At 40.7% G+C, this 13,277-nt stretch overlaps 1 protein-coding gene across 2 annotated transcripts in view; it reads right to left on the bottom strand.

Annotated features, from left to right (window-relative positions):
* Nucleotides 1-13,277, bottom strand: part of LOC122557551 (MORC family CW-type zinc finger protein 3) — a 135,232-nt gene that overhangs the window by 100,707 nt on the left and 21,248 nt on the right. For both annotated transcript variants that reach the window (XM_087992036.1, XM_087992035.1), the window contains exon 3: nucleotides 4,115-4,247. In XM_087992036.1, coding sequence (XP_087848162.1) covers nucleotides 4,115-4,247 — 133 coding nt within the window. The remainder of the gene's footprint in view (nucleotides 1-4,114; nucleotides 4,248-13,277) is intronic.

The following is a 13,277-nucleotide window of genomic DNA, read 5'->3' as shown; positions in this document are numbered from 1 at the left end:
TCGTAAGTTCATGGAATGCCCTGCCAGTAGCAGTGGTGGACTCTCCCTCTTTATGGGCATTTAAGCGGGCATTGGATAGGTATATGGAGGATAGTGGGTTAGTATAGTTTAGGTGGGCTTGGATCGGCGCAACATCGAGGGCCAAAGGGCCTGTACTGCGCTGTATTCTTCTATGTTCTATGTTCTAAAAACCCTCCTTTTCTTGTGACCTTATTCTCACAAAACTGATGATCAAAGTTCTCCTCTTGGCTCCCATATTAGCTGATATGGAAATGGTTCTCTGTTCCTTGCCTTTAAAAGTCAGTATCACCTTTTTCTCAAATACTGAATCCTAATCCCAACATCCTTGCAAATTAATGGTGCCATCTTCAACGTTCCTATTCTCCAAAGTCCATGAATACTTTGTCCCCTCCCAAATCCATTCCCTTCTTTCCTGAAATTCCATATTTTAATGCTTCCTACAGTTTTCACCCTACCAAATTAATGAAACAATCTCAAAGTCACAAAAGATATCCTAAACAATTATAACAAAGACAAATGATTCCTCCTTCTTCTTCCCCATTTTTCTACAGTTTGTGACATAGCCGACCACACCGTTTTCCTCTAATCCCTCACTATTGTTATCAGCAGGGTGGGACTTCTCTCATCACGTTCCATTCTTCATTGTCTAATCATAGGAAGAGAATCACTGGTAATGGTTCTTTTGATGCTCCCTCACTGCTATCACTGGCCCACTTATTTCTCATCTACATACTGTGCCTTGGTGAAATCATCAGCTATAGTTTTCACACATATGACCCAGTTCTAACTCACCAATATTTCTCTTGACTCCTTCATTGTTACTAAATTACCATGTTACTTATTCAAAATCCAGTATTGGCTCAGTAGAAATTTCCAGCAATTAAATATTAAACTGAAAACATTTGGTCTCCACTCCAAACTCCTTTGCCTAGCTACTGGACCATCTGTTACCCAAACAACAGCCTATATCAGATTTTTTTTTATATAAAGCTTCTTTACTTATGTCAAACATGCTATATAAATGTAAGTTAGTGTACTCCATGGCGTTGGGTACACCTTGTGCGTCATTACACAAACACAGTACTAACTGAACTAAATGATTCATATTATAACTATTGACCCACAATTTTTATGCTAATATGGAATAAAGGTGCATACGATTTGAACCAAACTTTCTTTGTTTTACTGTTAACTTGGTCTGTCTTGGAGAGATTGAAGAAATATACACATGAAATATCTGTCCAGTTTAGATTACAAGGGAATGCTGCTGGTCCTTCTTTGGATCTCACTTCTGTACAGGATGTCAGTTTAATGCTTCAACTGAAAACTGCATGCCCCAAAATGCAACACATTTTCTGCAAATATATCCAAAGTATTTAAACAAGAGAGAAGGATGCTGGGAACAGAGAGAAGCTGCTTCATGCTACCACCTTGAAATGGGTGCAATACTTTATTGATGGAAGTATATTAGAAGGAAAGATATTTATTTATTAATTTTTTCTGATTACAAAAGAAAACATTCTTCACTCTTTACAAAATCTACCATGTATATTTTCTGGATATAATCTGCACATTCAAATTAATTATAAATACCCTACAAATCAAATAAATATTTCAAAGCAATGCCAACATAATTTTAGAACTAGAGATCTGCCCCAATCTGGTAATATATTCGTATCATTTCATAGTAACATTTTTAGATATATTTGTAGTGCACTAGAATCTAAAGTTATTAGTAAATAGATTTTGATATGAAGAATCTGAATCACTGCTTGACATGGACAAATAAATTGTCAGAAAGTATGAACAATAAAATGCACAGTCAAACAATGTGGTTCACAATACAACATATATACTGCATTACGTAAAAACAAGGACTGCAGATGCTGGAAACCAGAGTCTAGATTAGACTGGTGCTGGAAAAGCACAGCAGGTCAGGTAGCATCTGAGCAGCAGGAAAATTGACGTTTCGGGCAAAAGCCCTTCATCCAAAACATCGATTTTCCTGCTGCTCGGATGCTACCTGACCTGCTGTGCTTTTCCAGCACCACTCTAATATGTACTGTATTACGACTAACAGACTAAACTTGATGTTATGTAAGACAATCCAGGGCGGCCCCAATTTATGAATATGAGATTTACAGATGCTCGTACTTATGACCGTGATCCAAACCAGATGTATCATTTTAAAGATCCAACATATAAACATTTCCTGTACTTATGAAAAGCTATTTTATATTGTTCTATATCGTATTCTGGCTTGTGTGCAAATTCACTTACAAACAGACTCAAGAATAACACAAAATAAACAAACACAATCAAAGACCACAGAAACATACAATCATTCCAATAGGCATACTATATACAGATTATAACAACTAGATTAATTAAATGATGTTGAACTTATTTCACTGAAACACTGAGTATAACAGTTTCATGGGACTTGCAAATGTTTTACAATATTTTTAAAATGCAAAAGCGATTAATGCTTTCTTGGTTCAGATATGATGAGATGAAGACGACAGCTTGTGCCTACACTATGATAATGAGAATACACACATCTGATCACACACCGCTTATGTCTTAATGGTGATGGTGAAGCTTCAGGAGTCAGAAAGTGTACGTCAGAACGTCATGCAGATGCATTGGGCTGTATCGACCTACTGGTATTTTCACAACCTTTTTTGTATGTTACTGGTTATTAGAAACACATAAAACAGGAGGAGTGATAGGCCATTTGGCTCTTCAAGTCTGCACCACCATTCAGTATGATCGTTACTGATCATCCAAGACAGTACCTTGTTTCTGCTTTACCCCCATGACTTTTGAACCCTTTAATTCTAAGAACTACATCTAACTCCTTCTGAAAACATTCAATATTTTGGCCCCAACTACTTTGTGGCAAGCTCACCACTCTCTGGATGAAATATTTCCCCTCATCTCATTCTAAAGTGCCCACCCTGTATCCTTGTAACTCCACCAAACATAGTCGTAACCAATCCAGTCTCTCTTCATACATGTTATGCCATTCCAGGAAACAGTCTGGTAAACCTTTTCCTTCCTTAGATGGATGAAGGAGACCAAAACTGCATACAATACTCCAGGTGTGGTCTCATCAAGGCCCTGAACAATTATAGCAAAACATCCCTGCCTCTGTACTCAAATTCTTTTGCTATGATAGCTGACATACCATCTGCCTTCTTCACCACCTACAGCAGCTGCATGCTTACCTTTAGTGAACACTCAGGTTGCAACTCCCCATTTCCCAGAGTACCGTCTTTCATATAATAATCTGCCTTGCTGTTTTTGCTACCAAAGAGGACAACCACAAATTTGTCCACATTATACTTCATCTGTCATACATTTGTCCTCTCACGTAACTTGTCCAAATCACAGTGAAACATCTCTGCATACTCCGCATAACTCATCATCCACTCAGATTTGTGTCGCCTGCAGACTTGGAAAAATTATATTTAGCTCCTTCATCTAAATCATTTATATATATATTGTAAATAGGTGGGGTCCGAACACTGCTCTCTACAGTACCCCATTAGTCACCACTGTCACTCAGAAAAAGACTGGTTTATTCCAACTGTTTCTGTTGGCCATACAGATCTTTATCTATTTAACTTTACTTTTAACTTTACTTACTAATCTCTCACGTAGGACCTTTCTGAAAGCCTTCTAAAAAGGACCAAGTAAACCATATCCATTGGCTTTCTTTATCAACTCGACTAAATTACATCCTCAAAACAATTGGATTGTCAAGCATGATTTCCCTTTCGTAAATCCATGCTGACTCCGTCCGATTTTACCGTGGCCTGTCCTCTTACCTTATTTATCCTATTCATACTGCATGACAGTTTTCAGAAGATGATATTTGAATGATTAAATCAGCACCTAAGTTCATAAATCATTTTGTTACATTATGGTTCTGCTCAAAACTATAATTTACCTGTTGTATATACTGTTCTAAGCAGTATTTACCCTACTGAATAAATTCTGAAGTGTATTTTGTCTACTTTCTCTTTTTTTCCTTTGACAACATTTTTTTAAAATTGCAATTCATTTTATTCATCATTGAGCACACTACCTTAGCATTTTGTGTAGTTTAATTGGAGTCATTCCATTCCCATTATCAGTGAAGGTCAGACACAGCTCATTTTTAATCTTAGTCACGTCAATCCACATTTGTTTGGCACAGACTCCTGGATCACAGGCATTATCTGGAACAGAAATGGACTTATCAATAAAGCAGTTACTGGCTTCTAAAAACAAAATGTTATTCAGCAGTAAACTGAAACAATACCCAACATCTCATTCACATTTGTAACCCATTATCAATTTCTCATAAGTCGTCATGAAATGGAAACCAAGAGACTTCATAACTTCATATTAAATTAATATCTTTCAGATATTTTGGAGGGAATTTATTTATACAAATGTGTATGATTCATATTTAAAGGATCTTTCTTATAACTTAAATGATACCAAAATTGCCTTACATCTTATATGAACAGTTCTTCCATCCTGTGTCCTATAAATTTTGCTCAAACTCTCAAAGGCTCTGGATTTTGCTGGATGCAGTTCTACAGAGACCTGTGCTTCATGGTGATGTCAAACAAGTAGCCTTTTCTGGGACAGCAAGTGTGAACAGATAATTCAATCCCAAGAGGATTTCACAGCAAAGATCTGTCACTGAAAGAACAAAGACATTTTCCTGCAGGTGTGCTTTTCTATCTGCCCAAAACAGACATCTCAAGACCCAAAGTTAAGTTCAAATTTGGTGGCCTTGATGATATAGGGAAACTCGGCAATAGCTTGAGTAGGCACCTGTTTGATACTAATGTCTTTAGATATGTTCGTGTGCTACAGCAAGAGCTTGGTTAATCCCACAGTTCTATGGTAGCTGGCACAAAGAAAATATTGTTTAACTCACTCTTGCTTTTTGCTACATGTTTTCCAAGTCATCTTGCAGAACTGGAGTTACTTGACTCCAAGTTATAAAGCTGTAACGTTACTGACTAAAGCAGCAGAATATTCTCCAGATCTAGCTGCATTTAGATAAGGACTGCTTCAGTGTCTGCAGAGTTGCAAATGATACTGAACATTGTGCAATCCCCACACTGGACACCCCCACTTCTGACCTTATGATGGATGAAGCAGCTGAAGATGGTTGAGCCGAGGACACCACCATGAGGAACCATTGCAGAGATGTCCTGAAGCTGAGATGATCGACCTCCAACAACCACAACCGCTCTCCAATGTTCCAGGTATGACTCTGACCGGCGATGCACATTGACCCTGGTTTTGTTTGGAATTTTTGATGCCACATTCAGTCAAACGTAGGGTTGATGCTAAGGGCAGTCACTCTTGCCTCACCTCTGGAATTCAACTTGTTTGATCATGTTTGGAACAAGCTTGTAATGAGGTCAGGAATTGAGTGGTCCTGGTGGAACATAAACTGGACATTACTGAAGAGGGTTTGTGTCAAGATTTGTAGCTTGGGTGCCAGTTGTGGTTGTGGGTATGTTCACCGAGCTGGGAAGTTGATTTGCAGATGTTTTGTTCCCTGTCAAGGTGACATCTTCAATGCGTCGGAGCCTCCTGTGAAGCGCTGCTGTACTGTGTTTTCTGGAATTTATTTGGTTCCGTTTCTGCTGCTTCTGGTTGCCCATTCTGGTTGTTCAGTGTAGTGGCCAGTATATTGATCCAGGTCAATGTGCTTGTTGATGGAGTCCGTAGCTGAGTGCCATGCTTCTAGAAATTCTCTGTCTGTCCTCTGTTTAGTTTATCCTATTATTGTGTTGTCCCAGTCGAATTTGTGGTCCTTGCCATCTGTGCATATGGCTACAAGGGACAGATGGCCGTGGCATTTAGTGGCTGGTTGGTGTTCGTGGATGTGGATTGCTAGTAGTCTGCCTGTTTGCCCTTTATAATGTTTTATGCAGACTTTGCATGGAATCCTGTAAATTACCTTAGTCTTGCATATGATGGGTATAGGGTCTTTTGTCCAGTTGAGTTGTTGTCAGAATGTAGCTGTCAGTTTATGGCTGTCATAAACCAGAGTGGTCGGAGAAGTCTGGCTGTCAGTTCTGAGACTTTTTTTATGTAAGGTAGCGTGCCCAGTGAGTTAAGTCATGGCATGTCCTCGTCGCATTGTTTGTCTGTTAGGCATCTGAGGATGAAGTTGTGGATGTATCTGTTCTTGGCGAAGACTCCGCAGAGTCTTCTTCCCTTCATAGATTGGGAGTGCTGCAGTGTGTTGTAGCTCTTTTGGACAGGGTCCAAATGCAGCTTCTCTTGTGGCTGTTTGGGTGGTTACTGTTATGATTCAGGACCTGGTTGGTATGTGTAGCTTTCCTGTACACTTTTGTGGTGCATTCATCACTCTGTGTTCTTTGTATCATCACATCCAGGAATGGGAGTTGATTGTTGGTTTCCTCCTCTTCTGTAAATCTGACCACTGCGAGTATGGTGTTGATAATCCGGTGTGTGTTCTCAATTTCTATTCTCTTAATGATAACAAAAGTGTCATCTATGTACCTGATCCAGTGTTTAGGTTGGATTTGTGGGAGGGCTGATTGTTCCAGTCTTTGCATCACTGCTTCTGCTAGGAGTCCGGAGATGGATGTTCCATTGATCTATTCATATATTTGGTTGTTGAACCTGAAGTGTGTCATCAAACACAGGTCTAGTAGTTTGAGCATGCAGTGCTTGTTGACAGGTTCCCCACTGTGTTGTCTGTTCTGCTTGTCGAGATTGGCTTTTTGTTAATTGAAGTGAACAGTGCCATTACAATGATTGAGACCATTGCTTCGTCCTTGTCTAAGTTTATGTTCTTGATGTTGTCCAGGAATTCTTGTGATGATTGTGTGGAGTATTTGGATCCATGCTTGACCTGTGCTTCTTTTCCCCAATGTAGAGGAGACCACATTGTGAGCAGAAAGTACAATAGACTAGATTGTGAGAAGTGCAGGTAAAGTGCCGCTTCACCTGGAAGGTATGTTTGGGCCCTTGGATACTGAGGACGGAGGAGGTACATGGGCAGGTTTTACACCTTCAGCAGTTGCAGGGGAAGGTGCCGTGGAGTTTTAGGGGGGTGTTGGGAGTGAAGGAAGAGTGGATCAGGGTGTCCTGGAGGGAACGGTCCCTGTGGAAGGCAGACAAGGGATGGGAGAGAAGTACATGTCTGGTGGTGGCTTCTTGCTGGAGATGACGGAAATGGCGCTGATGATCTTCTGGATGTGGATGCTGGTAGTACGCTAGGTAAGGACAAGGGCAATCCTATCACTGTTGTGGGAGGAAAGACAGGGGGTGAGAGCAGAAATGCAGAAGATGGGTCAGACTCAGTTGAGGGCCCTGTCGACATCAGTGCTGGGGAATCCTCAGTTGAGGAAGAAGGTGGACATTTTAGAGACTCCCTTGTCAAAGTTAGCCTCATGAGAACACATGCGATGGAGAAGAGGGAACTGGGAGAATGGAATGGAGTCTTTACAGGAAACAGGGTGCAAGGATGTATAGTCCAGGTAGCTGTGGGAGTCGGTGGGTTTATAGTAGTTATTAGTGGCCAGTCTATTGCCTGAAATGGAAACAGAGATGTCAAGTAAAGGAAACAAAGCGTAGACTGGGTGACTGCTTTGCAGAACATCTATGTTTTGCCGGCAAAAAAGATCCTAAGCTTCCAGTTGCCTGCCACTTTAACACACCACTCTATTCCCTGGCCAACATCTCTGTCTCAGGCTTGCTGTAGTGCTACAGCAAAGCTCAGTGCATGCTGGAAGGACAGCACCTCATGTTCCGCATGGGGACCCTTTAACGCTCCGGACACAATACTGAAATCAATAATTTTAGGACCTCAATTCCCTCATGTCTTAGCCCCCTACTACACACCCCAGGCCTTATTATTACATAGGCTGTTATCAAACACTACCAATTGTTAGCCACTAATAGTCTCCATTAAAAGCTGTTCTTCCTACCAGCCAGATCATTATCAACTCCTTCCTCTGTCCAATTGTACTTCTCTCTCTTTGGGCTCCATCCCTACCTATCTTTTACTCCTTACCCACTCCCCCCCATCCTATCTTCTGCATATAAACTGACATTTTCCTAGCTACTATCAATTCTGAGGAAGGGTCACCGGTCCTGCAAAGTTAACTTTGATTTCTCCTCACAGATGCTGCCACACATCCTGAGCTTTTCCAGCAACGTGTTTTTGATCAAGACAAGTTTCTTGGTTATTTAATGAGGTCGATGGTTAATGAAGAGAGATTGAGTAATTTAGGCCTATACTCTCTAGAGTTGAAAATGTGTTGCTGGAAAAGCGCAGCAGGTCAGGCAGCATCCAAGGAACAGGAGAATCGACGTTTCCGGCCCTGATCTCCAGCATCTGCAGCCCTCACTTTCTCCTATACTCTCTAGAGTCTAGAAGAATGAGAGGAGATGTAATTGATGTATATAAGACAATAGATGGGAGAATGGGAAGCTGCATATCAATGAGGTGAGATAAGGTACTAATGGCATACTTATGCAAGAAACTAGGCCTTTTTCTACACACTAGTGATATTCCCATCTTAATATTTGAAACCTGATTGCAGAATCGGACTTCTTTGTCTTGATGTCAAGAATTTAATTTCTACTAATTTCTTCCTATTGTCCCAACTGACTCAATTATACAGTGTTCAGGGCTGGGCCAATTCTGTTGCATATCTCATTTATTTTTTGCCAAGGTTTAAAATAATCCATGCGAAGCATCAATCTACATGTACTTCCTCCAATACGGAAAGGTATTTGCTGCTCACTGGGTGATTGCATCTACATTGTGGATACAATGGCAGACGAAACATCTGTCCAACTATAACCACTATCCTGACCTATTAGCCTGGTCAATTCAATTTCATCTCCATTATTATTTTGGGCATTTTGATATTAACCTTCTATATTATTCCAATAAAGTTCAATACAAACTTCAGGAACACAATGTTAGTGTTTCATAGTTCCCTGGTCTGAACGCTGACTGCAACAATTTGGTGCCTTAGCCATATCCTGCACTTTCTTCCCTTTGTCTTCTATTAAATGTATTTTTTTTAATCCTTTGATTTTTCATTAGAATTTTTTCATACTACTTTGTTCTTTAAAGTATTTTCATTGCCTTACTGAGGCAATCTTAGAATGCTGTTCACCAGTTTATCACCTCTTTGCAATTTCCCAAAAAAGCCACTAATTCCATCTCAATGACAAGAGTCAGGACACCTCACAAAGCACACTTGCTAGAAAGTAAGTTATTTGCCCATTTATCTTTCCTCCAGAATACATTTCTACCATATTAAACTAATGCAGTGGCTAGCCGTCTCTTAGATGAGTTCCATATCCTGGTCTTATCCACTCGTTCCAAAAAACTGTCCTAAATGTTCTTCAACCTTTTACTAAAAATATTTTCTGTCTTTTATTATTCCATTCTCCCACAGAGAATATTCTTATTCTGTAACCCTGGTGAAGATGAAGTATTATGGGAGCTAATTTTCTCTATCCCATGAAGGAACTTCGATTTCTGTATTATATTCTTTATTTTAAAAGAAAATCATGATTCGGAGGTAACTACAGGTGAGACTGACAACTTGGCCAAACTTAGTGTATCCATCAGAATATCACTGAAGGTTATCCTAACACTACAATATCCAATGCATTTTTAAAAATTATTCTGGGTTCTCATCTCCGCTACATTGTTTTTTGTGTGAAGAATCTCTGAATAATGAAATATTTCCTGATGTCATTTACCTAATTATCTTTTAAAGCAATTCAAACTTCTTACTCTGTTGCTCGGATCTCCTAGCCAAATTCAGCTTGCATTTACAAACGTTATTATCTCTAAGCAACATCTCTCTTAGAAATAAATTTTCAAAGATAAAAAGATGAATATTCTCCATTCTTTCCTCATAATTTAAACCTCTAAAATTGATGATCAACATTATAGCCCTTTGTATTACTTTCATCATTTGAATGCCCCTTTTATCTCAGAAACCAAACTGGACACACTGATCAAGATGTAAGATAACCAGAAAGCAATGACTTCCTCCAAGTTGCACTGCACAGTTTTGGCCAGGGCCCAGGAGAGGATGCATGCTGTACTATTGGGTCAAGCTCTCTGGAGGCTCTAGGTTTGAGCAGCAGAGCAAAGTCATCCACAAACCTCACACAGACAGAATTGCAGCTGCTGCTTGAATAACAGGGCGTCATCACAAGCATATAGTGAGTCTATGAGGATCAAACATAGCAGCAAAGCAACTTGTGACTGAAGAAGCAGCTAGGAAGGTAATTTTCTGTGGTGTAGCACTCACTGGAGTTACTGTTGGCTAGGCCCAAGCTTTGGCAATTGGAGCCAGTACTTAGGGGAATAGTCACCGAGTGCTGGCCCCAGGCTTCAAGGATTGCAGCCGGGAGGTGAGCCTTGGGGAAATCACTGCAGTGCTACTGCTGGTCAGGCCCAGGCATTCAGGATTGCCACCAGGTATTTTGACCAGGTCTCAGGAACAGGTGCCAGAAGCCTGAGAGGAGTGCCCAGCCCAGGTTTCAGGGATTGCTGTTGGGAGCTGGGCTTTGGGAGGGGAAGGCAGCAGTTGTTGAGGTTACTTTGATCAGGCCTTAGCTCTGGGGATTGCCACCGGTACACAGACCTAAGAGCAATTTCTGCACCTAGGCCTAAGTTCCTGGGAGCTGGATCCAGATTTACTGTCAGTGGGTCTTGGGGATGGCGTCTTCGGTTGGGATGAGGGCAAACGGAGAAGCAAGTTGAAAATGGATGTAAGGGAGACGGGAGAGAGAAGGCTCAAACTGGGAGATCCAGAAAGGAAGAGGCTGCAAGTGAAGTGGAAAAGGAAGTGGTTAAGGGGGTATGAGGTAAGACAGAAGGCTGCAAGGGGCAAGTGGAAATGCAATGGGAGGAGGAAAGAGACCAGTAAGGGCATGGAAATGCATTTTGAACAGCAGGAGGAAGGAGGCTGCAAGTTTGGGCATGTAGTAGGAAGAAAGAGCCTGCAAGGGAAGACGCTATCAGGTTCATCAGGCAGAGAAACCAAAATGGCCAGCTAAAACAAAAACTCCAATAACTGGGAGCCAGGAAAACTTGAAATTAATGAGGTAAGAAATTCCTTACAAATGAATAAGGAATCTCCAGTTTAAGCCTTCTACATATAATAGCAACTACAGAGGAACCTTGATTATCCAAAGGACACGGGCGGGGAGTATTTCGTTCAGTTAAATCAAATTCCAGATAATCGAACGCCAGATAACATAGTTTAGTCAAGCATCAGGACATTGCGATCTTGCCAGATAATTTGATATTCCGATAATTGAATGCCAGATAATCGAGGTTCCTCTGTATATGAGAAAGTGAAGTGAATGTTATTATAATAAACAATGTGTCAATTGCTAAATTTAAATTTGAGATTGAGATCTTAGATACAGTTAAAAGTGTAGTAACTGCTTGGTCAAAGACTCTGGCGTTAGTGTGTCTTTCTTCCCAGTGAATTCACATGATCTTGTGCAGGCAGCATTAGCGGTACTGCTCCAGCCATAGACAGTCCACATCTCATAGCCATATAGGAGGGCAGGAACTACCACAGCTCTGTATACCATGATCTTCGTGTTGGATGTGAAGTTATTGTACTTGAACAGTCTTTTCCTCAGATGGCTGAAGGCTGCGTTGGTACACTGGAAGCTATGCCGAATCTCTTCATCAATAACTGCTTTGGCCTACAGGGCACTTCTGAGGTATTGGAAGTGGTTAATGTTCTCTAAGACCTCCGCATGGACCTTGATGATCAGGGGTTTACTCTACAATGCCAGGTTAATCACTGCAGAGAGTGTAAAGGCAAATGTTTCCTTGAATCTATAAAAAACAGCTCAAGCCCACTGACTGGTTGAAGGATTGATAAATAACTGGCCTAGACTGAATTGCACAAATCAGGTGACAAAAGAACCACAGGTTACATCTTCTCAGATATTGTGATGAATACAGGCTCAAATAGTGTTCCAAAATTAACTGGATAAAATTTGGAAGCATAAGAATGGCAGGGTGAATGGAGGAGGTAGATCAAAGGGCTGGCTGGATTTCTCACGAATAAAAATAGTGCAGACTTGATGTGCTGTACCACCTTCTATGTGCACTATTCTAATCTATAGGACCCAAAACTTAAAGCAAAGCTGATTGACAGAAGCTGTGAAGGGTTAAGGGTGTGGGGAGATAAGGGGCTCAGAAACAAGAGAAGCTTTTGATTTCCCATCAAGACAGACAGGGACTGGTTGACAACCACTTTCATTATATGAGAGCTGAGTGCAGCAGACTATCATGGAATTTTAAATAGTCGTTGGTCACAATTGTCATAAAGCATTTGGTTTGCCTTGTGGGGTGAACTTCAGCCTGTGTTTGATTTGTTTTTGTGTTCCCTTTTGATGGTTATAAATAAAAGATGTTTGGAATTGTCTGATTCCTTGCCAGTTTGTGATAGTCGCCTACTGAACAATGAGAAGCTGCAGGTGTCCAATAGCCACTGGGACTTAGCAGCTCTTACTAAGAAATGATGTTTAGATGAGATGTTACACAGAACGATATACTGTATAGCATTGTAGTTACAAAGTAATTAGGGTGATAACATGCAGGTCTATGTGCAAGGGACCGTCAGCCATGCCAATTAGTGAGCAGCATGACTTTGTGGCTACAATGTAGCTACAATGTGGTAGAGTGGGGGAGGAGGTTCAATTATGAACATCTAACTTAGGTATACTTGAATTTTTGAAAGCGATTCCATAAAGGGGTGAAATTTTAAAGACCCTACAGGTGAGCATTTACCGTACATACGAATGACTGCTTTGACATTGTCCTACATTTGTATGCAAGTCGCAACACAATCAACTTGCAAATGGACTCCAGAATGGAACCTGTTCACAACCCAGAGATTGCCTCTACACTGCCTGTGAGAGGCAACACCAGTTTATCAACACTCACCTTGGAGCATAGTAGCCTTTCAAAGGTAGTAAAACACAGGGATGCCAGTTTTTAACAAATATCTATTGAATGGTGAATTGTTCTGGGAACATTGTGAAAAGATGGGGAACAGAATTAAGCTAAGGAACACTCTCAGACTGGGTGAATAATTAGTGAAGAACATTTGGTAAGATATGGTAAAAATTCTCACTGGGCCTTGTAGCAAGAATCCCTCTAAAAACGTTGGGACAACTCACATTTAGCCAAAAAAACA

Source organism: Chiloscyllium plagiosum, unplaced genomic scaffold, assembly GCF_037043375.1.
Source record: "Chiloscyllium plagiosum isolate Xiang-an unplaced genomic scaffold, Cpla_swu_hap1 HiC_scaffold_11, whole genome shotgun sequence".
In the NCBI taxonomy this organism is placed as follows: domain Eukaryota; kingdom Metazoa; phylum Chordata; class Chondrichthyes; order Orectolobiformes; family Hemiscylliidae; genus Chiloscyllium; species Chiloscyllium plagiosum.
This window is presented reverse-complemented; position numbering and strand designations above follow the sequence as displayed.